The 24,414-nt window shown below is 45.6% G+C and overlaps 1 protein-coding gene across 2 annotated transcripts; it reads right to left on the bottom strand.

Annotated features, from left to right (window-relative positions):
• DYNC1LI2 (dynein cytoplasmic 1 light intermediate chain 2) lies at positions 1–24,010 on the bottom strand. Of its 2 annotated transcripts, XM_037041581.1 has the most exons (13): positions 23,678–24,009; positions 23,438–23,511; positions 21,350–21,466; positions 16,828–17,058; positions 12,122–12,291; positions 11,087–11,180; positions 9,756–9,891; positions 7,551–7,662; positions 6,583–6,642; positions 5,788–5,829; positions 5,285–5,402; positions 4,314–4,430; positions 1–2,944 (listed from the first exon to the last, which is right to left on the bottom strand). In XM_037041581.1, the coding sequence occupies exons 1-13, from the start codon at positions 23,782–23,784 to the stop codon at positions 2,844–2,846; spliced, it is 1,479 nt and encodes a 492-aa protein (XP_036897476.1). In that variant the 5' UTR covers positions 23,785–24,009; the 3' UTR covers positions 1–2,843. The 2 variants fall into 2 exon arrangements, with proteins under 2 accessions (XP_036897476.1, XP_036897478.1); XM_037041583.1 differs by lacking the exon at positions 5,788–5,829 and having other exon boundaries at positions 23,678–24,010.
• Positions 24,011–24,414: the final 404 nt, after the last annotated feature.

The following is a 24,414-nucleotide window of genomic DNA, read 5'->3' as shown; positions in this document are numbered from 1 at the left end:
TAAGCAGTCTAGATGTGTGTTTATTGAAGCCAGTAATTAGAGACATCTTCTTTTTCAGCACTAGAAAGCAAGGTTCCACGCGACTGCATCCTGCATCGGGATGGAGCCACACCCCTGGACTAAGGCTTGTCGGGGGAATGATCTGCAGTCCTAGTTTTAAGTTAAAACCACCCAAAAACTCAGTATGGAGACAACGGTGAACTTTCACTTACAGTTTCAACATCGTTAAGGTCATGACGTACAGAGCAGTCACTTTCACCTTTGATAAACTAATGAAATTTGACATCTTCAATTTAAATACTGATTTTAAAATGCCAATCAAAAAAAGTGCAAACAAAATTTAAAAATTCTAGCAGCATACCCATTGAATTTTTAGAAAAGTCCAATTCATGGCCTTAATACAGCCACATCTTCAAGACTGGGCTTATATCTTAATTTTTCCATTTCAAAGACAAACAGCAGATGTAACCAGTATAACGTCAACAGTCATAAAATTGTCTTTAACAGTCTACCACACAAGTGTATTCTGCAAATAAAATGAATTTTACTTTAAAAAGTAAAGGCTGTTTATTGTTTGGCCTTTGGTTCCAGTGCTTGAAAACTCCAAAGTAACAATAACAAAAGCCTCCCCTCCTCCCACCTCCCACAAAGAACCCTGTAGCTCCCCAAAGTTGGTAGACTTTGGCAACCACTGAGCACGTGACACTGTGCATCAGTTTCTTCCGATACTAGGAGTATCCACTTGTAATGAGAAACTAGAAGTGATCTCCAAGAAACCTTCCCTCACAAGACAAGTGTCTTAGCATTTCACCGGTTTTAGTACTTTTACATTGACACAAAAGTGCTTATCACATTACATGATAAAAAAATAAAAACTAAAATTATGCATTTAAATTTTAAATCACACTATATCCCTCTTAGGCATGCACCTTTCCAAGAATTCTTTCCTGTTTCTGAGGTCACTCATTCTGTGCCCCCACTCAGCTGCTACAGAGGAACTGAGTGACCTCGCCACTAGTGTGGTCACAGGTTGTTTGGCATCTGTTGGTCACTACACCGCAATGATCACTCCACAATCAGTTTACTGTCGTCACCTCAACAATACGGTAATTGGAAGCCACAATACATTTTTAAAAAAATAACTCAATTTAAAAAGGGGGAAGAAGTATATTTTCAACAAAAAACTGGCACATGAAACATGTTTGTATGTTTGTCAGAAAGGCAAGTAAATACTCAGCTTTCTCCTTAACAGTGTTCAGACCTTTACAAAAAGCAATTCACGACAGTTTTCGAGCCTTGTTACACAACACAGGATATCCAGTTATGCACATTACTATGTTAGTGGTCAGTCAAGTCTTGCACGTAAAAGTAATGACATCAGGGAAGTTATGCTCAGACACGGTATAATAAACATTCATATAAAAAAGTAAACTCCACATACGTGAACTGTGGTTTTTCCCTTGGTTTGACAACAAATGTTTCTTACATTAAATTAACGGTAGTGTTTGCATTTGAATGTTCTTTATCATGTATAAAATTAAAAGTGCCATTTCAAATCCACAGAAATCATTTCTAAAATGGTGGTTGTCACATGACAATGTGCATGAATTTGCCCTAAATGGAGACACCTGAAATTCTTATTTCCATAAGAAAAAAATGCTACATTTTATGAAAAACACAAGAGCAATGTATCATTTCCATTTTCAATATAAAACATTTACCTATCTGTCCACCTGCCAGCCCTGATCAGAGCAGGGAGCTGGGACAGGACCCTTCTGCACCAGTGGAACTCCACAATGGCTTCTCTGGGCCACCAGGCAGAGACTGGTGCAAGCCAATTAGTCAGTGTGCAATTACACTAAAAACCTCATTCAAACTCTCCAACTTTCTACAGTGCATTGCATTATAATAAAATGAGAGTTTGGTTACCCATTCTCTACTTGTAGGCCAGCCTGTGGTAGTAAAAAAAAATTTAATTTTCAAAAAACAAAGCAGGAGTTATTTAGAAAACACAATTCAGCGTACACTAATTTCATAACTGCTGACTTGAAACACACCCTGCAGTGGCTATCTGCCCCACAATGCTCGTGTGTGGAGCCCTGCAGCTCCCACGAGGGCGTGGCCTAAGCCAAGCACGTGAGTCCTGAGCAGCTGCCATCATCCTTGCCCCTGTGTCAGCTCCACCCGACTCAGGCACCCCCACATCTGTCGTAAGTTAAAGATGCATTCAGAACAAGTCTGATTCCCATTCTGCTTAGTGTTTAGTTTGGAAATGCATCTGATAGTAAGTCTTAAAAATGACTATTCAACTTCTACTGAACACACTGTATTTACGAACACTGCTCATTTCCTTCTTCCTTCACCTCCTTCAACGTTCAGCTCCCCCACCACCACTTCTCTCATTCCTCCTTTTAGCCTTTTTGTTTCCTGGACCTTCTGCCACTGAATCTGCTTCCCAAGAACAAGTGAATTTGCTAGCACGCAACTGGTCAGACTAACCACCCTCTGATCGGTGATTTTCTGGTCTCGTTTGCTCCACCCCGAAAGAAAGCGAGCCCTTTCTCTCCACCTACCTTCCCTTCCACACGAAGCCCCAGCTGCACTCGCTTCCCACGAGTGCCACATGCCTGAGAGTCCACGGTTATCCTTCACAAAGGGATCTGACCCATCGCCTTCATAAATGTGCAATCCACACTCGGACAAGCCAATGAAGTATTTTTTTTAAAGTTCATCTCCCCTGCCCCCCAAAACTGATAGCATGTGCCATATCAGGAAAATCCTGGTCTTAGCAGATCAATATACATAGTTATTTGGTCATTTTACATATGCACTTTTAAGGAGGATCAGGCTTCATTTTCTGTTGAAGAGTTTGTTACCATGGCATCTGGTTTTCGAGTCATTCTATCCAGTTCTTCCTGAACATTTGTCAACACAGTCTTTTGTCCTGAAAGAAGGAAAAAAAAGCAGCAGTGATGAGAGACCTGAAGAGAATTTTTAAACAGAAACATTTAAAACTATATAGACTTCTGTAATCATTTGTGGTGACAATAACCTCAATCTCAGTAAGAACGAGAAAAGCCTTATTTCACTACAATAATTATGAGACAGACCTAAATACAGTCTTTCTTTAGTCAAAATGGAACAGGTCTGTGCTCCCCCGACCACACCCCTGCCCTCTGCCTGGGGGGGCCCTTGTGTCCAACACAAGGGCCTTTCTAAAAACGCTCTCGCCGCCCAAAAGGACCCCTGTGCACTCCCACTGCCATCTTCCTAGGGCTGGTGTCTGGTTTCTGACAGGCAGCAAACCACTTTCTGCACCTCGGATACAACAGGGTTAGGGTTGGATTCGCATTACAACACTCCACACCACCTCATTCGGATGGCCCAGAAACACCGTATTTCAAAAAGAAAGAAATATTAAACCCAGACTTTTCAGTCTTGCAGAAAACCATACTTTTTTATTGTCAAATACTAACTGAGGCCTGGAAATGACCCCTATTTCCTACCAGGGAATACTAGCTCATAGTCAGGGCCATCAGACCAGATCAGTGTCTCTAAGAACTCAGGAACCCCTGTAGGCCTGAACTGATCTGAGGATGGAGTGATTTCCTGACGACTTTCTTTGATATGAACACATCAGTCAGGGAAAACACTGTACTAACATTTCTTATAGCCAATGGAAAATTAAAAGCCAAGAACTTTTAAAATGGCCTCAAGCTTCCAGGAAGAATGTGTAATTCCCAAGAAGCCTGATTACTTGTTTCAGAGACCTCTACAACATGGACTTGCCCTAATGCCCATCTGGAAGGACAGATGGAGAGAGGTGTGAGTTGGGGGTGGGGAGGAGCTTCATGGAGGAGGAAATGAGACAGAGAGTGTTTGGATTCCAGCTCACAGCAAGACTGGGGGCAGGCAGTACACAAAGACCCTTATAAAGCATCATTAGAAATTAAGTAAGTAAAATGTCAATGGTACACTCTAGACCATAACCTCCAATGGACAGAGCTTCTATACCAGGGCACATACATAGTTTAGGACCGACCCCCCACTTACGCAACTGTAAGTTCCTAAGAACATGAATGTACACAAAGCCCACCTTAAATGTGCCCAGGAAACCTGCACGGTAACAGGGTAATTCCACTGTAAAGTACACTGATAGTATAAAGCAGAGGCGTGCCCCCTTGCATGGCTGTTCAGAAAACCAAGGGTCTGTCTGGAGCTTCTCGGGTGAAAGCAGATTCTCCTGTCCACCTCCCCACCTTCCAGCATCCCTCCACTGGAAGGGTCTTAAGTCTCCAAGGGTCCTTCAGTACCTGACTTCTTGGCTGTGCTCTGCACCCCACCAGCACCAGGACTTCCAGGAGAGCCTGTTTTTTTACTCAACAAACTGTTGAAGAAGCTGGCCAACACCCCTTCACTTGCTGCATTATCTAAGGAAACATTAAGAAAAAAAAGCATCACACAAACTGGATAAATCAATTAAACAAAAGCATGGGAGTTATCCATTGGTAGCTATCATCTTCCTAGGACACTGAGCACACTCATTCTCTACGGTGCATTATATACTGCCACTGCCAAGGCGAGCCAGAGGTTAGCGCGATTACAAAGTGGGTACCTGTTTAGATTTCCCACGTCTGAGGGCACAATAGAGAACCTGTGCTCCACTTCATCTCCCTGTCTACAAGACAGTGTTTTTCAAAGCTTTATAATCTCACAACACTCCAAAGCTGCTGTGAAAAGCTCTTATTCAGAATAAGAGATGGCCATCAAACATGCAAGAATAAGGTAAAATTTTGTGTTGAAGGTCTTATTGGAGCCAACGTCTTTGGGTATTACTAAGTCAATGGAAAAAGAGATATTTCAACTAATAAGTAACTGAGCTTTATAAGAGAAATGAAGGGGAAGGTCCCATAATTTATAAATGGTAATAATATAAACACAACGAGAAACAAAACTAAGGACTCAAAACATGCATGTGCAGTGTGACTTCCTACGCTGTATTCCTCTCCAAAGGAATCTGCACCGGCTAACCAAGGCCTTACACACACAGCCTGGTGCAAGGGCTACGGACTCCAACAAAGAAACAGGTCTCAGCCTCTGGCAACCCTGAGCCCCTTCTGAGAGAGGTATGTGGAAAGCAGCCCTTCTTGGGAAGGAAAGCAGCCCTTCTTGGGAAAGAAAACAGCCCAGGCACCATGAGTCTTTATCTTCCAAACCCAGCCATGCAGCCCTGCAGAGCTCAGGCCTAGGACTGAACCACTCTCCACAGAGACAGGATACATACTTTTGATGTTTGGATCCGGCTTCTTCACTGACGCGCCTGGGGAGGGGCTGGGCACACTAGCGGGCCCTCCCCGGCCCTGAGTTCTTGGAGAGCCAGAGGGTCCTCTCGCAGGGGATTCCTAAGTCCAAAACCAGCCCAAGTCACACACAGGCATAAAAATAAGAGAAAACACATATTCCAAAACTAACACCATGAGTGTTTTTCCTAGTCTAGGGAGAAGGATGGGAGAACTGGGAGTTTGCTCACAGCTCAGTGCCTTTACTAGACCTGGCTCTCCTGAGAGAAGAGGTATGGCGATAACAAAGCCTCTTCACCCAAATTCCCAGAGCAGTATTTCTTCCTCAGATATGTTCTGGGTTCCTACTATGTTCCTGGCCCTGGGCCTTTGGGGGACCATGTTCCCTTAGAAAATATAAAAGCCCACACAAGCTTTCACAAATAACGGTATCAAGTTTGAAGACACCCACGACAATGGGTCTTGACCCTCTGTTTAAGGTACTCACGGAGGCTCTCGTGGGCGTGGCTGGCTGCTTGGCAAGAAGTGACTGCAAAGAGAGGGACACACTGGCCATTAACCAAAGCCTGCAGGGTGCACTGAAGGTCTGGAGCAGCACTTTCAAGTATTCCACTAGAGGGCACCATTAACAACCACCAAGTCTCAAGTTTTACACTACATACAAAAAATTTAACTTGAACAGTTTTGGTGTACGGTGAAAAAATATACTCCAAGTTACCAGTTTTGAGGCTAAGGAAGCAAGGAGAGCACAGAAGGGAGGGACAGTTGGCAAAAAAACTGTCAACACCCTCTGCTGACCTGCCTGCGCCATCAAGCGGACTCATGCATGACATGTCTAACAGTCCAAGGGAAACAGAAAGGTGAGAGTGAGTTTGCACCCTTAACTGTCAGCTTGGGGAAGTTACTTTCCTCACCTACAAAATGGGTGTATCAGCTCACCGGCCATACGCACAAGGCTGTGTAGAGCTATGCAAAATAATGAAAGTGAAGTCAGGGCACTTGGTAAACTGTCAACACGGGAAGTATGACAGAAAACCTATGTTTCCAAAGAAAGGGTACTTAAAAAGATAACTAAGCCAATCACTGTAGCAGAATCTGCAAGGTAGACAAGGGATGCCCTAAGGCAGATGGTCAAACCCCTACTCTGTGCCAACTGTAAAAATGGAAGAAAACCTGCTCCCAACCCCTTCGGCAAGCTCTCTGACACGGGCCGCCTCGCCCCAGGGAACTGGCCATTTCACTCGAGAAAGGGCCTCTGCTCTGGCCTCACTGGCCCTCCTACCTGTTGCTTCATTAGGAACACCTGCTCATCCTCTGCTGACAACTCTTTGTCGTGGACCAGCTGTGAAGGGGAGAGACACACTGTGGTCACAGGTCTATAAACCCGAACTACTGTCAAAATTAATGTTGAAAGGAGAATCTTGGGCTAGGGTCTCCCCATGGGTCTGGGGGGAGTCACTGCTGGGATGGCAGAGTTACGCTTTCTTGGCCTAGCAAAGCCCCTGTGCTGAGCCCAGCCTTGACATGCGGCAAACTGACAGGGTCTAACCACCTCCAAGGCCAGAGTCTGCAGGAGCTCAGAGGGGCAAGGGGACCCACTACCAGTGGTCCAGAGGTGGCGGTGGCACTGTCAGGACTTAATGAGAAACTCCACCTCCACTCCATGTGGAAACTCCATCACTCCTGTCCCACCACCCAAATCCATTTGCGTAACACCAGACTTCATCTAGATATTTTTTAAAGTTGATTTTAGAGACAGAGGAAAAAGGAGGGAGGGAGAGAAGAGGAGGGAGGGGGAGAGAGACAGCTCAGAGAGCAAGAGAAAGAGAGAGAAAAAAACATCAATTTTGCTGTTCCACTCTAAAGATTTTTTTTAAAGGCACTTGGAGCCCTGGCCAGTGTGGCTCAGTCGGTTGGGCACTGCCCTGCAAACCAAAAGGTTGCGGGTTCAATTCTCAGTCAGGGCACATGCCTGGGTTGTGGGTTCAATCCCTGGTCAGGGTGCATACAGGAGTCAACCAATCAACGTTTCTCTCACATCAGTGTTTCTCTACCTCCCTTCCCCTCTCTCTAGAATCAAGAAAAGGAATTAAAAAATAAAATAAAGGCCCCATCCCTAAGATGGTTCAATGTATAGGGCCTGATTCTTTATACTACAAAAAATCTATACTATAAAGTTTATAGGTTTCGTTTCCCATTAAAAAAAGAAAACCACCTACGACTCTTAATTAAAGTGACTGATTTGGGTACCTTTCTCACAGGAGGTTTTGTGATAAAGTCTTCATACACATCTTCTGGCTTTACAGTTGTGAAATTTTCATGTAAAATAGCTACCTTCTTTTCATTGTCCCAGCCAGCAGGTCTAAAGACAGAGAGAAAGGGGCTGACTTGTTTTTCCTGTGACTGCCTTACAGCACACAGAGCACATTCTGGGTCAGACAGGACTCCTGGGTGAGTTCCTAGCCCACAAGATTTTGTCTGTACTTGCTGGGGCTGGCTTGTAACGTTCAGTACACACGCCAAAATGTGCTGCAGGTACAAGCCGGCAGATCGACACTGCAGGTCCTGCTCCATACTGAGCTTGTGTGGCCCAAGGCCTAGGAGCCAGAACGGGATCTGACCACACCTGCTGACCCACAGCAAGTGTTCAGAGCCTTCCCACAGCTCCACCCAGGAGAGCACGGACACAACAGGGCCCCCTTCCAACAGAGTGGAGAATGCAGAGACCAGAGGGAGGGCGGGGCTCAGGATGGGAATGTTTGTCTTTGGCATGCAGGGACCCCTCCTGCGAGCTGTTTCTCTTCTTTCTGAGAAGTTTCTAAGGATTGGTTCATTAATTTTACTGGTTTGGGAAGATCCCTGGAGCAGCCAAGGGGGTCTACCAGAACATGCACTGTTCTGGGCACTGAACCAGAAAGACACAGAGTCCCTGAGGCTACCACATAGGTGCTGTCCTGCTTGACATTACAGGGTAAGATGGCACCCAGGTTACACTAAGTTAAGCCACAGCCCACCAGACTTTCCTGAAGGAGCAACTGTAAAATGCCCTACATGACAAACTTTTGAATTCTACAAGCGCTAAAATATAGTGACTGATTGTTCTCACAGGCCTTCATTTTCCATCCAATTCCTGCTCCAATAATAGCTCTAAAACTAAGAGGGTACTTAGCCAGGGCTCTCCACCCAAATCACTTTATTGATGTCACCAGCTCCCAAGTAGGCAACTACCTACAGGGGCCAAGAGTGCAAAGGGACAGGTGTGATCAAGATACCACCATGACCCATGCAGCCTTTAGGAGCTGCAAGATACCTTTCCACTACAGACTAGCCCCAAACCCAGCCAGTCTCCCTGCTCCTCCTGCTCTCCCCAGAGCACATGTGACCAGGGCACTGGCTGACTCCAAAAACAGACTGCTCTCTGCGCTTGCATCTTTGGTACCTACCTGACTGCTCTAGAAGATTCTCTGAAATCTGTCCAAGCCTCTAGGTTTGCTGTCTGCAAGCAGCCCAAACGAGGCTCTCCCTGAACATTTAGGAGGGCACCTCCTAGGGCCCACCTTCAGTCTTCTCACAGACTGCCCCTCCCATACCTCCAATCCTTCTGGCCCTCCTGGCGCACACCACGCCGCCTTCCAGCACCATCCCTTCTGCTTTCCCTGCTGCACTTCCTCTGCTACCCCACTGCTGTCCTACCTCTCGCTGGCTGTGTGCGCATCTTTACAGTGCCACTGTGCCTCTCACTCATTTGTGTCCTCAGCCTAGAATCCAGGTACCTGGGACATGCTCAGTATTTGCTGAATGAATTGTAATTTTTTTAAGTCAAGAGGATACCTAAGCCTAAAAACACTGATCTACTGGTATAAGTCCTTTCAGAGACCGCAGCTTCAGCATTTATTTATGAATCCACAGCACCCATCATTCTCCGGTGAAAGACACAAAGTCAGGCAACAAGTATCCGAGTCCCTGCCCAGGTGCTACCCAACATGGGAAATGCCACAAGACAATAGCAGGCAGTATAGTCAAAGCCCATGCTCACAGGGATGCCTGCCGATGGGCAGAGAAACCAGATGCTTCAACAGAAAACATTCAGGATCCCCCAAACACCAATTCCCTCTCCTTCAACTCCCTCCCCTAGCCAGCCTTTTACCAGAGTAGAAAATAAGTGGCAAAAATGGCTGGCTTAAGTTTTGGCAAAGTGTTCTCAATGAAGAAAGGTGGAACCCCTGACCTCACAGTGTCCACCTCCCTCAGACTGGAGGCAGAATGGCACCTAATGTGGAAAGGAGTGGAGGGAAATCTGGGTGTGGCCGTCACCTATGAGGTCCAAGCACTCTGCCCCAAGGCAGCAGAAACCTGCCTGAGTAAGAGAGAAGGCACCTTACTTGGAAGGATAAAAAATAAAGCGCCAAGGTACTATGAAGAAGAGTGTGAAAACATCACCTATAAGAAACTCACATAAAAACTGCATCCTTCTCCACAACTAAGGCCGGTGTGGTAAAGTGGAAACCATACATTTTATGCACAATGTACTTATACAGTAAGTCGAGGTTCTTCTCTTCCTTCACTGATGTGTAAATCAAGGCAGCTCCATCTAATCAATCTGCTTAAGGAAAACCAGATCACTGCAGGAGACAAAAGCAAAAAGACACAAGCACAATCCTCACAGTACTACTCATAGGTTGATCAGTTTTTTATTAATACATGATCAACAGAAAAGTGTTAAAATTTCAAAAACTAAAAGGATAACAGTAGCAGACAAACCAGGTCAAAAGCATTAAGCATGTTGATGCTAGCAGGCTGCCCAGGTCATATTTTAACACGCAAACTTGTCGTCTGACCCACCCAATTGCTTCCCAGCAGTCAAGCCCAGCAGTCAAGCTAATGGCTCTGAGGCTAGCCCAGGAAAACACCCTCAGCATATCCAAGGTACACAGATTCCATCCCAGGCAGACATTCACATGTGCTTAAGTTTATCATCAAGCAAACCTTTTACCTATATGTATCAGTAACTTCCATTGAGCTGGACAAACTAAAGGGCCAAAGGAAGTGATGAAAAGATCCTTTACTTCCCCTAACCAGTGTGTAGGACTATGGCACCAACGTCCATTAGATTTTTACAGATATAAAATTCAAAGAACAAACTACTGACACCGCGTCTTTCTCATGGCACAAAACACTTGTTGCATCTAAAACAATATTGTGTTGGGTAATTAACTTTTTCTGGGGGAAAAAAGCAGCTTTAAAAGATTTCTAAGATATGAAAGTAACTTGGTAATAAAATTGTCACATATCAGCCTTCTTCTTAAATAGAAAAGCTAATCAAATGTACAGCATTAGCCCTGGCTGGTATAACTCAGTGGATTGAGCATGGGCCTATGAAGCAAAGGGTTACCAGTTCGATTCCCAGTCAGGGCACATGCCTGGGTTGCAGGCCAGGTCCCCAGTAGGGGACACATGAGAGGCAACCACACACTGATGTTTCTCTACCACTCTTTCTCCTTCCCTTCCCCTCTCTCTAAAAATAAATAAATAAATAATTAAAAAATGTACAGCATTAAAAATAAAATAAAATATAGGCACAAATTAAAAAGTCTCAAATTCCAACATAGTAAAATGCAAAACAAGTAAAAAAAAATTGTATAAAGTATCTCCCTGGCAGAAGACTATTCTGGATTCAGGAAGTACCATTATCTCTTTGAAGGTGGTCCATTTGGAGGGAAGCCTGGATTAACACACAGAGAAGAAAGCCTGGGCCTCCCAGCCCCAAAACAGCACCCCAAGGATACACTGGAGGCAGAACCTCCGCAGATGTGACTGGATGAAGTCAAAATGCTCATCCCTGTAATCATGCTCCTTCTCCAGGACACTCACAGCATCACACTGCAAGGAAGACAGAAAGAGACAGGAGTTATCTTTCTGCGCCTCTGCCTGCTGCAGATGAGAACAGCTTCTTCCTCAGGATTGGAGTATCACAGTACCAAAGAAGAAAGCCACAGGCAAAAGTCCAAGCACTGATTAAACAGACAAGAGTGAAAAGCAACTAGACATTTTGCTCTTTCATCCTGGGCCCCAGTTTCCCTAATTGTAAAGTGGGAATATAAGAGCCTGATCGCCTCACAGCTATTTTAAGAATCAAACCAGGTTACATCAGGAAACAGTCCCCTGGACCCAGCTGTGCACTACACACTCCACAGGGCTCCATTCTCATAGAACGTGATGCAAACGACACCCCCTGTAGTTGGCAACACAGTGGCTCTGATTGGGAACAGAGCAGTTTTGAAACCCAAAACTTCTTTTTATTTTGCAAAAGACACAACTTTGTTTTTCTACGGCTGAACTTAATTTCTATTCCCGCTTCATCATTCTACAGGGCAAACGAATCTCAAATCTTGAGTTCCCTTCCTTCTTTTCCTGGGTTATATTCCTTTCCAAAAATCATTTCAAGTCCAACAGATTTAGAGACCAAAGCGCAAAAGAATTCTGCTTCTCCATATTATTTTTTCATCATTAGTTTGAGCCAGATGAACTGGTTTCCACAGCCTTACAAAAATTGGTTTTAGTTCCGAGTCTGAATCAATAGAGTTGACAGTGCTTCCTGGAGATTAACAGAGGCTATGAACAAACTGAGTGATGTCATATTTCAAGCAGTAATGTTGAAATGACAGCATTTTCTATGCTGACATGCTCAATTACCTTCACGAATCCTGAATTAGCCCAACTCACCCTTGGGAAGACACCTAATTAAAGCTTCCCAAACGTTCCCTCAGCTGGTGTCTCTTCACTGGCCAGACCCAGCCGAGCCGCAGCTCCCCAGCACATACCTTGGTGCATACCACCAGCACAGGGATCCCCAGGTTATGTGTCAGCACGCCGTCTCCAAGGGGCAGAGCAACGTTTTCTTCGTCAGGACCCGAGGTCAGAGGCCCTCTTCTCTGTGGGGAACCTTGATAACCTTCTTCAGGTTCAATATAGTCTTGAAAATCTTTCACAACTACCAGTGAAAAAGGAAAAGAAAATTACACACACACAAAAATATATGCCATGGTTCGAGCCCACCCAGGGACACCAAAAAACCAAAAATCAAACAAATTAAAAAAAAAAACAGCTTTAGAAAACTGAAAAAGATAGGAACAAGCACAAAACACAAAGAACTGTGACAAGCTCCCTAACTGCATCCTACTGCACCATTAGGAATTCGGGGATGATGATGCAAAATGCCAATTCTGACATATTGAGTGTGAGAATTATTTCAGAGTGACAAAAACATTCCCCTGGACATCTTTGATTGTTTCCAGCTCTTAAACGGCTTTTTAAAAACTTCTAAGGCTTCAACAGTTCCTATGAAAAACCACTTTTCTTATCATTCTTTTCAAAATACCAACTGTGTCACTTCAATAAAGAAAAGCGCTAGAAATAGCTTATACTTCTAAAACTCTTCAGAGTTCTCATTAGAAATAATAAAACCATCTGAATTCCACAAAATGTGCTGTTTCCTTACAGCTGAGCAAGTCCCCACTGAGGAGCAAGGCCTGGCTTGCCCAGCACCATCTGCATCTCCTCCTCAGCCTGGCTCCTGTGGACACAGTCTCATCTTTAGGAGATCCCGAGTCACGTGGGCAGTGTTCAAGGACCTGTTCCTGTCTAACAGGAGGCATCAGTGTACGAGTCCACACAGTCACTACTTTGGCCAAGCGTGCAATCTCACAGGAGGTCCTTCCAGCTGAGTGCTCCATGGCCTCAGTTGAGCCAAGTGAACACAAAGCCCACAGACCTGCACCTTTTCACGGGTGTTTCAAGGCTTACATGTGAGGCCAGAGAACAAGCCCATGAGAGGTAAAGCTCCTCTAAGCCATAGGAGCAAACAGGCAGCTTTACCCTTCAATGCCCAATAGAACTAAAGGGCCAAAAGCCCTGATACTCTCATCCACAACACGTTCATTAAGAAAATGCAAAAAGCTGGAATAAAGAGAACCTCCAGAAAGGAACACATACTCCTCTCCATCCCACCCCTACAGGTTACAAACATTTTAAAACAATTCAGTTTTAATTTACCAAGATTCTTAGGTTACCATTATATAAGCTTCTGGAATTATCTGGGAGCACACTATCTTTCACATAACAATACTGGGCACACAAAAACACCAACTAAACCCAGTAACATTTCATATCTACAACTTCTCCTTAATTAATATAGTTTCATTGTTAATATAAACAATAAACAATCTACTCAAGATCTATACTGCATTTTGGACAAAAACAGGATTTTCTCTTTTTTTTCTAGATTTTATTTATTTATCTTTAGAGGGGAAAGGAAGGAGAGAGAGAGAGAAATATCAATGTATGGTTGCCTCTGTTGTGTCCCCTGCTGGGAATCGAACTGCGATCATGTGGTTCGCAGGCCCACGCTCAATCCACTGAGCTACGCCAGCCAGGAAAACAGGATTTTCTAATTAGCTATTTAGCATGGTTGTTAAAAGATCATGAAGGAATCAGAGGTTCTCATATTTCTCTTTAAAAGCATTTGAACGAATCTTCAAATCAATGAAAAATACAATGGTTTAACTATCTGGGTAATACCTGTAACTGTCCAAGAATGCATGAAGCACCCAACTAGGGCTTTTCCAAGAAGGTGAGCACGGCAGAGCCTGGAAAGGTGAGCGAGGGGACCATGCGAAGGAAGACAGAGGCAGTCCACTCCGTGAACCTCCGTTACCCAGGGTGCGGCACAAACCTCGCTGCATTCTACGTATGCGGTGATGGGAAAATGGTTGGGAAGCCCTGGGCTAGACTATTCGTTCTCTGAAGGAATGGCTTAATTAAGGCTGTCCAACAGCAGCAGGAAATGCACATGTGTTTTTAATAACAGCATTTTAGAAAAAAATAAGTTGGAAGGCAGAACAAATATTCGTACAGAGGTTGGTGAAAAGGGAGGATAAAAAGACATAGTGAGGACTGTGTAATTCGAACAGTAACTGTGCCTCTCCCTTAGGGTACCCACACACCACAGCATTCACCATTTCTCTCTAGCGGGAGAGACGGCCAGGACTTCACAGAAGGGCCCTGGCCCACCTGGGGCTTCCCCTCAGCATCAGGTGGGGGGTGGACACGGGAAGGAGACCCCAGTGTGCTCTACTCTAGCTGCTGCCCCCCTTTCTTCCCTTTTCCTTCCTACCTCACCTAACGGATCGCCCTTTGGTCCCACAGTCCTACCACAAACATCTAACCTTCCTCAACTTGATATGCAAGGGAAGCCCCAGGCAAAAAGCAGAAAAGACAAGACTAACCTACATACACTTAAGCACCATCTTCTGGAGGCTCGGAGGGTCGCTCTGCCCTCCTCCTCACTCAGATGGATCCTGTAGCCAAACAGCTGCCACAGACTCAGGACCAATGGGGAACCTAATCCTGAAAGAGAGCAGCCGGCCATGGAACAGCTTTCCAAACACAGCGGACTGGAGACTGGGCGACAGCCCTTCACTCCTTCAATACAATTCCCAAAGTTCCATTAGTCAGGAAAATGGGAGCCCTCTGAGCAAAAGGATAGCCAACTGCTTTATTAAAATGTAACCTAAACCCAGCAGTAACAAAGGCACTGCTCCAACACGCGACATCTGAGGAGGCGTGGTGAAAACAAGAGAGGTCCTCAGAAGGCTGACCAGAGTCATGAGGCAGGGGCAGGTTCCAGCAAGTGCTAGTCGCCCCCCTTCCATATAACTGACAGGAACCCTGACACTGAGAACACATGGTCACACAGAACACATTACCCTGCCTCCTTAGAAAGACACCCGGCACCCACCCTTCGGCCCTTTCTTCCTCTTCCTCTGCCCTGCTGTCTGGAACAAGGATGTGAAGGCTCGAGCTCCAGTGGTCAAGAGGAAGAGAACCACACCCTAGACATGACAAAGCAGGAAGCCAGGGTCCTTGGCCTGGCCTCCCAGAGCTGCTTTCCAGGCCCGAACTGCCTACCTCTCGATTTCATTTACAGGAGAGAGAAATAACCTGCAGGCTTGTTTAAGCCACTGTTATTTGGGGGTTTGTGTCACATGCAGCTGAATCTAATCCTAAGTGACAGGCATCAATGACTAAGACCACAAAATAAATTCAGTGCATCATGGGAACACAAGCTCCCAAGGAGCAGGCATCTTGTCTGCCACATGCATGCCCAAAACCTAGCACAGACCAGTACAAGGTAGACTTTCCCTGTTAGGAAGGAACAATATCCGTGGCTCAATCTCTCTCTCTCTTTTTTTCTGTTTTAACAATCTTTACAGGGGTATAACTCAACACTGAAATCACCAGTGCATTAACCCACTAATCTAGCTATGGTGCTAAATGTGCTCTCCAGCCTCAGAACTATTCTGAGAAGTTGTCTTTAGGACCTCTATTTCAGGGGGGGAAAGGCATTATCTAGAAACGCCAGCGGCTCAAGAGAGCCGAGCTGAGCTGCATAACAATCACTGCAGCTCACGTGGGGGTGATCTGGGAAACGTGCACACACAGCAAACCAGAGATAGGATGTAAAGCTCCCAGTTTATGCTAATGTGGAAAGTAATAAAGTTATGACAGGAAGACACACGGCAAGAAATTTCTTTGAAAAGCACGTCAAAATTTCTAAACCCTTCTCCCAATAACTGTGAGGATCCCATGTGCCATGCCCCAGAAGCTCTCATTAATTCATTAAAGAGAATGATGTCATCCTGTGGAAAGAGGCCAAGCCAAGCCTGCCTTGGCCAAGACTGCTGCCGCCGCCACTGCCACCCTGTCTCCAGCCCCTGCCCCTCCCACTTCCCTGGCAAGTGGACAGAAGCTGATGTAACTGTACAGAAGCAAGGGAAAAGAAAAACAAGCTTCTGAACCACATCAAGAGAAAAAAACACAAAACTTCTTTTAATTTGAAAGTTCTTTGTTCTCAAAAAGACCTTGGTATCCTTAGGTCTTAAAATAGCCTTTCACATTAATGACAAAATTACAACCTTCCTATTTAAATGAACTAAAATCTTATTTGCTGGATCCCAAAATAAACTGAGTGGGGAGCTGAAAGATTTGTCTTTTGTGGGGCTTCCTTTAAACCTGCCAATAAGAGGGCACATAGGGCCTTGGTGGGATCCCATGCAACAGACTCAAGCTGCAGAGATCACAGGAAGTCTCCATACCCATTCATGCCAATGGGTAGTCTCCTACCCATTGATGGCAGAGAGTGACGGAGAAGCAGAAAGACACACAGAACTGATAGCATCTGGGGGGAAATGGGAAACCTTTATTTTAAAAGGGAATCAAGAATATAATAAAAAGTACTAACTCATTAATATTCCGCAACTGTGACATAATACAAAGACTGCTTTGAATACTTACAATACTTTTTGACTACTGAATTTATAGGAGAGTAACTCTGAAATAAATGGTGAAAACAAAAAAACACATTCTGCAAGGGAAGCTTTGTGGCCTCTTGACACTGAAAAACAAGGTGGTTGGAACCATCCAAAGAGACTACTGAATTTTCCCACTAAGAAAATCTTATTTTACTTACACTTCCGTTCCAGCTCCCTCATTTCTTCTGGTGGAATCTTCATTTTATCAATGTGCTCACGTAAAACACTAGCCCATTTCTGTAGAGATTCCATCACAGTCCAAGGCCTAGACATGTCTGCAACAAAAATAACCAAGGTCTCCGGCAAGGATGCAGCAGAAACCGCAAACTTCAGCAGGCCTTTGTGGTACAGGTCTCCATCCAGAATCCACACGTTACAGCGTGTGTGATCTGAGAAAAGAAGTTGAAGCGAAGTTACTACCTGAAAGGGACCACCAGCAGAGCTGCAAGAAGAGCCACATCAGAAAATACTTGAAGGTTCCAGCCAAAAAACTCCACACAGACACAAACAGAAAAGAGCACACGTGCTCAGTGAGCACAAACCCTTGGTCAAGGTGCCTGGTGAACTGTAACTTTAAACTTTTCTTTTTTTGATTTTATGTATTTATTTTTAGAGAGAGGGGAATGGAGGGAGAAAGAAAAGGAGAGAAACATCAATCAGCTGCCTCTCACATGCCCCCACCCCGGGGAGCTGGCCTGCAATCCGGGCACATGCCCTGACCAGGAATCAAACTGGCGACCTTTTTGGGGTCTACAGGCGGGCACTCAATCCACTGGGCCACAACAGCCGGGCTGAACTTTAAACTCTTTAAACTACCATAACATATTACATCCACATACAGATTCCAGCAATGTCTGAGAAGTAAAAAGTGAAGGACACTGCAGCTTTCAACGAGAATCAAAAGATACTAATAGAAGCTACAATGTTCACTGGTCAACTGTTCCACAGGCTAAATAACCCATTCTCCTAAAACACGAGCAATCCGCGAGGCAGCAAGCAACGCCGAAGAGCCTGTGGTTCAACAAGCGCTGTTTGTGTCAGTCACACTAGGCAGTACGTTCACAGGCTACGGAAGGGCACCAAAGAGACAGGCCACCTTTGTAAAATGCTAAGATAAAATCATTACTTACATAAATTGAGATGTGAATTACTGGATACCTGATGATTTAAGGAATTACAATTATTTTTTTACATGACAACAATATTGTTAAAAATCCTTACCTTTCAGACATATGTGTGGAAAGTAGTTGCAGATATAAGGATATGCCTGAAAAGTGCTTCATAACAATCCAATGTGGAGTGAAGGGAGAGGAGGTGAGAGCAACAGCTGAAACAAAATCCCCCAGGAACTAGTAACTGCTGAAGATACACTGGGGTTCATACTGATCTATGTTGTATGTAGTTTTTGTTTTCCACTAATAAGAAGTTAAAACCATTCACACAAATGTGCAAGGGCTGATATTTAATGAAACATGGTTCCTAAATCATAACTAAATGACCAAACTATAGAAGATAATTCTCCAAATTAATATATTTTTAAAATTTTAGTCAGTTTTTAAGGAAATTTTTTTTGTAAAAGTGCTTTGAGAAAGAACTCCTACCATCAAAAAATGTCAATAAACTTATTTCCCAATAAATATCATATACTTTAAAAATCTGTCTGCTGTTAGCTTTTTTTGCGTAATCGGTGTACTGTAAAAAATTAATTTTCATAACTTTATTTCAACAGTATAAGGTAACTACATCTAGCTATACTTTCAAAGCTCTAATACATTTTTTAAATTTTATTTTTCAATTACAGTTTACATTCAACATAATTTTGTGCCAGTTTCAGTGTATCAAAAGTCTAATACATTTTAGACAGCAGTTTTGGTGTGGTTTTGTGAATCCTTCAAAAATACTGCTCTGTACCCAAAGCCCACAGATTTTAACATCTGCCCCTTACCAGGCACAATTCCTTTTCCAGCTTCTTCCCCCACTGCCCACTACACGCAAGATCACACACACAACATGTGGCAAAAATGAATGCCCCCAACCCTGGAGGCAGTGGTCCTTTGACATGTCATGCCCCACCATAAACTGGGAACAAGCTGAAGCCTATTTTCTGTACTTGGGTGACTGCCTGCAGAATGTGTATTTATAACCCAGTAACACCACATAATAAAAATTAAAAAAAAACACAAAAAACTGCAGCTGAAAGAGAAACGATTAACCACAGGTTCAAAGAGGAACCTGAAAATAGGTAGGCCAGAAAAATCCCATAAATGCACAGACCATGAAGTTTTTAAGGACACATTAGAGAACCTGAAATAAAAGTTAACATGTACTTCAACCCAAAGGCACATGAATATGGTTAATATGATGTTTTGGCAAGAAATACGCCTATGCCACCTTGAAACAAGAGGCGACAGAGCTGCAGAATACCTGCAGCACATTCTTCAAAAGGGTACTACAGCTCTGCTCTGTCCTAAGCACTCAGCTACATGTGACCCACGCTACGGCTCCTTCTGTCAACCTACAAAACACCCAGCATTATCCAACTCTAAAAACGAGGAAACTGAGTGCACAGTGGGTCAGTCACAATGAGCGACCACAGGAGTGGGACTCCGAACAGGTTCTGCATGGCTCCAAAGCCCAAGTTCTTTTCACAATAACCATGCTGCTCCACAAAGACAGGAAGAGAAAGACTTAGACATATGGGACCGTCTTCACCTGGCTCAGTGGCCCAAGTCCCAGCCCTACCCACACAGACTCCAGTTGGCCTAGACGGGCACCTGAGGGCCCGTCCTTTGTATCCAGGGAGCACCCTCACCACCAGGTCTACCTCCTGCCTTTCCTTCACATCCTTCTGGGAACTGCCAGCATGGCAAAGGAAGGGGGGGGGGGGCAGGAATAAAGGCCCTCGGGTTCTAAGGTGACCACTAAGTTACCATTAATTAATACAGTGTGGGTCTTCAGGCGTTACCACGCATTCCTTATACCCCTGTCCTCTGAATAACAACTCTTGGAGATAGAAGAACTATCAAGCTGGAAAAGACCTGGGTCCAGCTTCTTCGTTTTAGCAATGAGACAGGGGACCAGAGGTAGTGGGATATAATCACCCATATGTGGGATATAATCACCTGTATGTCTCGATCCTAACTGTTTAAATGGGTGAGGAAAATATTAAAAAAGTAATTTAACAACTAAATGTCCTCCATATACAATGTAACTTTCCCATAAATAAAAAGATCTAAATATCAGTAATTACTTACTTTAGAGCCATTCAAGATCTAACATAAAACCTAAAATTTTGTAAAGGAGGCAACTGAGTAATGGTAATAACCAAAACCATTCCTCCAACCCAGCTCATAATTATACTTATAAAAAAGAATTGTAAACTTGTATCTAATTCTTATAACAGTGCTCACCCTGCACTATTAATCATCTCAACTACCATGTAGATAGAAACTATTCTATACACACTCTCAAGACGAGAAATTAAGAGAGAACATTATCATCTCTGAGCCTCTATTCCCTCCACTGGAAGAAACACAGGAAATTAGCGTTTTTACACTGCCACAAAGAGACTGAGAAAAGTCTCCTGAAATACCTGCTGAGCTGTTTACACCCTGAACCACACCAACTGCAGACACTCCACTAGAACCAGGCAGAGTAACAATGGTGCCCAGATCAGCCTGTCGAGCGTTTCTCTCACAGAAAAGTCCCCAGCTTTTAGAAATATCTTTCTTATTACCTTTGTGGGCATCCAAAACTTTACCTTCAGTAACTCTTTTTAAGTGGGGGCTAGCCAGAGCAGCAGCTGACAGCTCCATTCCCCATTTCTGCTAACAGACTCTAAAGAGGAAAGTGAGTAAAGTCCTACAAAGACATGCACTTCATCTAGTCCCGTGATTTACTCTCTTAGAACTGTTGCCCCCAAGAAAGAAGATACCTACACAGAAAGGCTCCTGTTGGCTAACCGGGCTCAAATGAAAAAAAAAAACAACAAAATGAAACAGAGCGTAGCAGCCATTTCTATACAGGGGCCTCTTGTGCAAACCACACCTCAAGGAGAAGCCCGCATTAAGTTGTCTGCCTCCTGCACTGTGTCTCTGTCATCTGAACCATTCCTTATAGAGGAGTTTCTGGAATACTATCTCAACCAATAGAACTGAGACTCTCCCTGTCCAATAGGAGCTATGCAGCTGTAACCCCATCAACACTTCCACTGACCAATTAGGAACCAGGGACAAGGACTTCTGTCTATGTAAGTCAGCTCCTCTTTGGCATGGGACATCCACTTTTCCTTTTCACAGAAGGCAGAAGACTGTATTTCCCCAGGTGAAGATGTGTCACTAGGATAGAACTGAGCTGCCTAGCAGAGGAGAGGACCCAGGGCCCCCTTACAGCTAAGCACAGTCACACTGCTTCATAACTGAGCTGTGCGCTATCAAGCTGTCCCATAACCATGCTCTTTTCACAGCCATGCTACATCACAACTGAGCTGTTTTGCACTATTTAAGTTTCCTTCCTCACCACACCCTAAACTGGGAATTCCTGTTGGGACTGAATGGGCACCAGCCCACCGGCTGACAGAACTAAACAGAATACTGAGAATGCCTGGCCATGTTGCAGGAGCTGCAACCAAGGAGTTAGAGACCTGCAGTCAACCTCACCAAGGACCAACGCTTCACTCACCATCTCGGTCCTCATCGTGAACGCTGAGGTAGAGATACTCCAGGCCTCTTCCTTTTTTGCCATGCTCAGCTCCTTGTAGTTTGGTCATGAGGGTTGTCTTACCAGAACCATCTTCACCTACAAATAACGATATAAGAAGACAAAGTGTACTGTGTGCTGCAGGCAAGGATGGGGAGTCTTGACATTCACACAAAGAACAAGTTATTTGCAAAGTCTGCTGCTGAGGTGTCTCACCTGCATTCAGACAAAGCAAGCATTGCTGTAAGAGTGGACGGTGTGTGTGTGTGTGTGTGTGTGGGGGGGGTGATAAAGGCAGCAAATTCCAAGACCTAAAATGACATTCTTCTGCAGCAATGGAAGGACTAACACAGGTCCACGCGCCCTACCTACAACTCACCAGATAGGCATTTGGAGAAGTAAAAGGTGGAACTAGTTTCTCACAAAATAAACTTTTACCACAAGAAAAGCAAAAAATCTTCAATATGCAATTAATCTTAAAACCCAAGAACTCTGAACTAAAAAAAGTCTGACCCGGCCTCATAAACATGAAGAATGGAAGCTATCATTCACTTTCAATTTTAGTATACCTCTTTCATAAGCATCTCAAAACTAATGAAAATAATCACAGACCTAAGCAAAACTCTTAAGTATAATGTGTAAGTAATTATCAAGCACTTCCTCATCCCCAACCAACCAACAACCACACCCCTCCACATCAGGAACCTTAAACATCAAGATAACCCACCGCCAAGGAACATCACTAGGCCCCCCTGGGATTTAGTAACATGGACTTATGGAACATGAGAACTAAAAGGTACTCTATAGATCAGAGGAGATCCTTCCTCACCCCAGTGCTACCGCCTTACTCAGGCCCTCCGCATCCCATCTGGATCGGGCTGTACAGCGGGTACCGTCAGCCTGACTTCAGCACCTGCTCATGTTCAGCCACCTGCCACTCTGCAGCCAGAATTCTCTTGCTCTGACACAGATCTAGTACCTTGATTCCATACTTCTTGACAATCTCTAAGGGTCCCTGTTACCTAGTATGATGGACATTACCTAAATAAAGACCACCTTCTCCACTCCTTGAGATGAGTCTCATGCGGATTAGGGGACAGAGGTGTAACAAAAGGCCCTCGAGAATCAGGGGTCTTCAGGAAAAATCATCCACTCTTTAGCCTTCCACAATCTGCCCCAAGAAACTTCTGGCGGCTTCCAAACCCCCACATCTTCTTGTTACCTGTGCATTTCTGCAAGCACTAACCCTGTGCCCCTGCGTGTTGACACTTATCCCCCAAAACTGCCTTTTCAAAACAGCACCAAGCAGTGTGATGCTCCCATAATAATCTGCCCATGCCTAACTGGTATAATACAATGCCCAACACATCTATCTCTCCCTCCCTATATGTAGATTTTTGTGTAGAGGCTGACGGGTGTCTGTGCTGTTGGGGCGCCTAGCCTACAGGTCCCACTCAACAAACGGGTTTGCTGTAAGAAGGGACCGTCAAACTCCCGCACTTGCATGAGGAAACTGAAACCAGAGATGTTAAGGACCCTGACCCACGTAACCCAGCAACGATGGCTGGAATAAGGCAGTCAGATCTCTTGGTAAAGGCTCCAAGGCCGCCTGTCCCTTTGCAGAGTCCCTACTGCTGCTCATGAAGATGGAAAAGTGATTGCTACGCCAGCTCCCCACAGCCCCGACCCCAAGTCAACTGGTTCTGCCGCTTCCTCCACCTGTCTCCAGTACCACTTCCCTCTCCACGCCCACATTCGTTAACCTTCGAGGTTGTGAGCACAGGGAGTCTGGAACATTTAAATTTAAAGCAAGGCTAAAGTTGCAGCCAAATGATTAAGGAATGCACTGACAACCCCAAGCCAGCATCACTGGGCTCTCCGAAAGGTCAACACCCCAACCTCAGATGTGGTGGACCTGGGCCCTGTCCGGCTGTCCAACCTAGGTCTTCCGGCCACCGGGCGAGGCCAGCTGAGGGCAGGCAGCAGGGGAGAGAAGGCTAGGACCTGTGCACTGGACGCCCGCCTCGCCCACCCTGGCTCCCCGGGCAACGCCCCACCGCCGGCGCTCACCAAAGACCAAAATGTTCTTGCCGGAAGGCAGCTTGGACCTGGCGCGGGTGGACACCTCGCTCAGGATCGAGGACCTGTGGGGACAACGGCAAAGCGGTCAGCCCCGAAGCCAGCCTGGACTCGACCAGCCCAGGATGACCCGTCGGTCTGTCCACGGTCCAGCCCTACCCGGCCTGCTCCCCGCCCGAACCCGGCCTCCCCTGGCCTGGCCGACACAGCCCGGCCGCTTCGCAATCTCACCATAGGCTCTGGCCTTCCTCCTCCTCACTGGTTAGGTCGCCGGCGGCTGCTACCGCGGGGCCATTGGGGCCCAGCACCACCTTCTTCTCCACCCCCACCGGCGCCATCTTGCCAACTGCAGCCACAAAGAGGACCCTCCCCCGGGCCCGCGGAGGACCCGCGAGGACCCTGGCCGGGACGCCCGCTGCCCGCCGTCCCACGCGCCGCGCCTCACACCGCCCACCCTGCAGGGTCTGCGTCGCCGGCCGCACGCCTCCCGGAATACGGAGTCCGCAGGTTCTCACGAGGTCGTGAGGCCGCCTCGCTGGTCGGAGGCGCGTGGTGGTCAGGCGGCAGCCGAGACAGCCCAGCACAGGGAGGTTGTGGTGGAGCCGCCGGGATGGGTGCGCTGGCGGCCTCTGCCGGCCGAGGGGCGCAGCGGCACCCCGCCCCGGAGCCTCCCGCTGCGGCTGCGCAATAGGGGCCGAGGAAGCCAGATGGGCAGACGCGAAAAGCTCAGGTTTTGGAATGAGACTAACACTTGGGGCTATTCATCTATCTCTCAGTATGTGCCAGAGTCACGTTATCTCCCTGAATCGTATCTATCCTGTTTACAAATGAAGAATATGAAGTTCAAAAAGCTTAAGAAACCAGCCGAAGGACCCAACCCTAGAAGATAGGGTCCTAGTACTTAAAATCTTACTCTCTGATCTTAAACTATTGCATCATGAGTTTTGCCTAATCCTAGTCAAGCCACA

Source organism: Sturnira hondurensis, unplaced genomic scaffold, assembly GCF_014824575.4.
Source record: "Sturnira hondurensis isolate 20B ecotype Veracruz unplaced genomic scaffold, ASM1482457v3 Scaffold0003090, whole genome shotgun sequence".
Taxonomy (NCBI): domain Eukaryota; kingdom Metazoa; phylum Chordata; class Mammalia; order Chiroptera; family Phyllostomidae; genus Sturnira; species Sturnira hondurensis.
Note: the sequence above shows the minus strand (reverse complement) of the source record. Positions and strands in the feature narration are given on the sequence as shown.

Excerpts from the sequence above, each read along its gene's own strand:
- DYNC1LI2 (XM_037041581.1), bottom strand. The coding sequence starts at position 23,784 with ATGGCGCCGGTGGGGGTGGAGAAGAAGGTGGTGCTGGGCCCCAATGGC. Across the intron at positions 5,403-5,787 it reads CCACGCCCACGAGAGCCTCC|GAATCCCCTGCGAGAGGACC; the intron begins GTGAGTACCTTA and ends TTTTGGACTTAG. Across the intron at positions 4,431-5,284 it reads GCCGGATCCAAACATCAAAA|ATAATGCAGCAAGTGAAGGG; the intron begins GTATGTATCCTG and ends ATGTTTCCTTAG.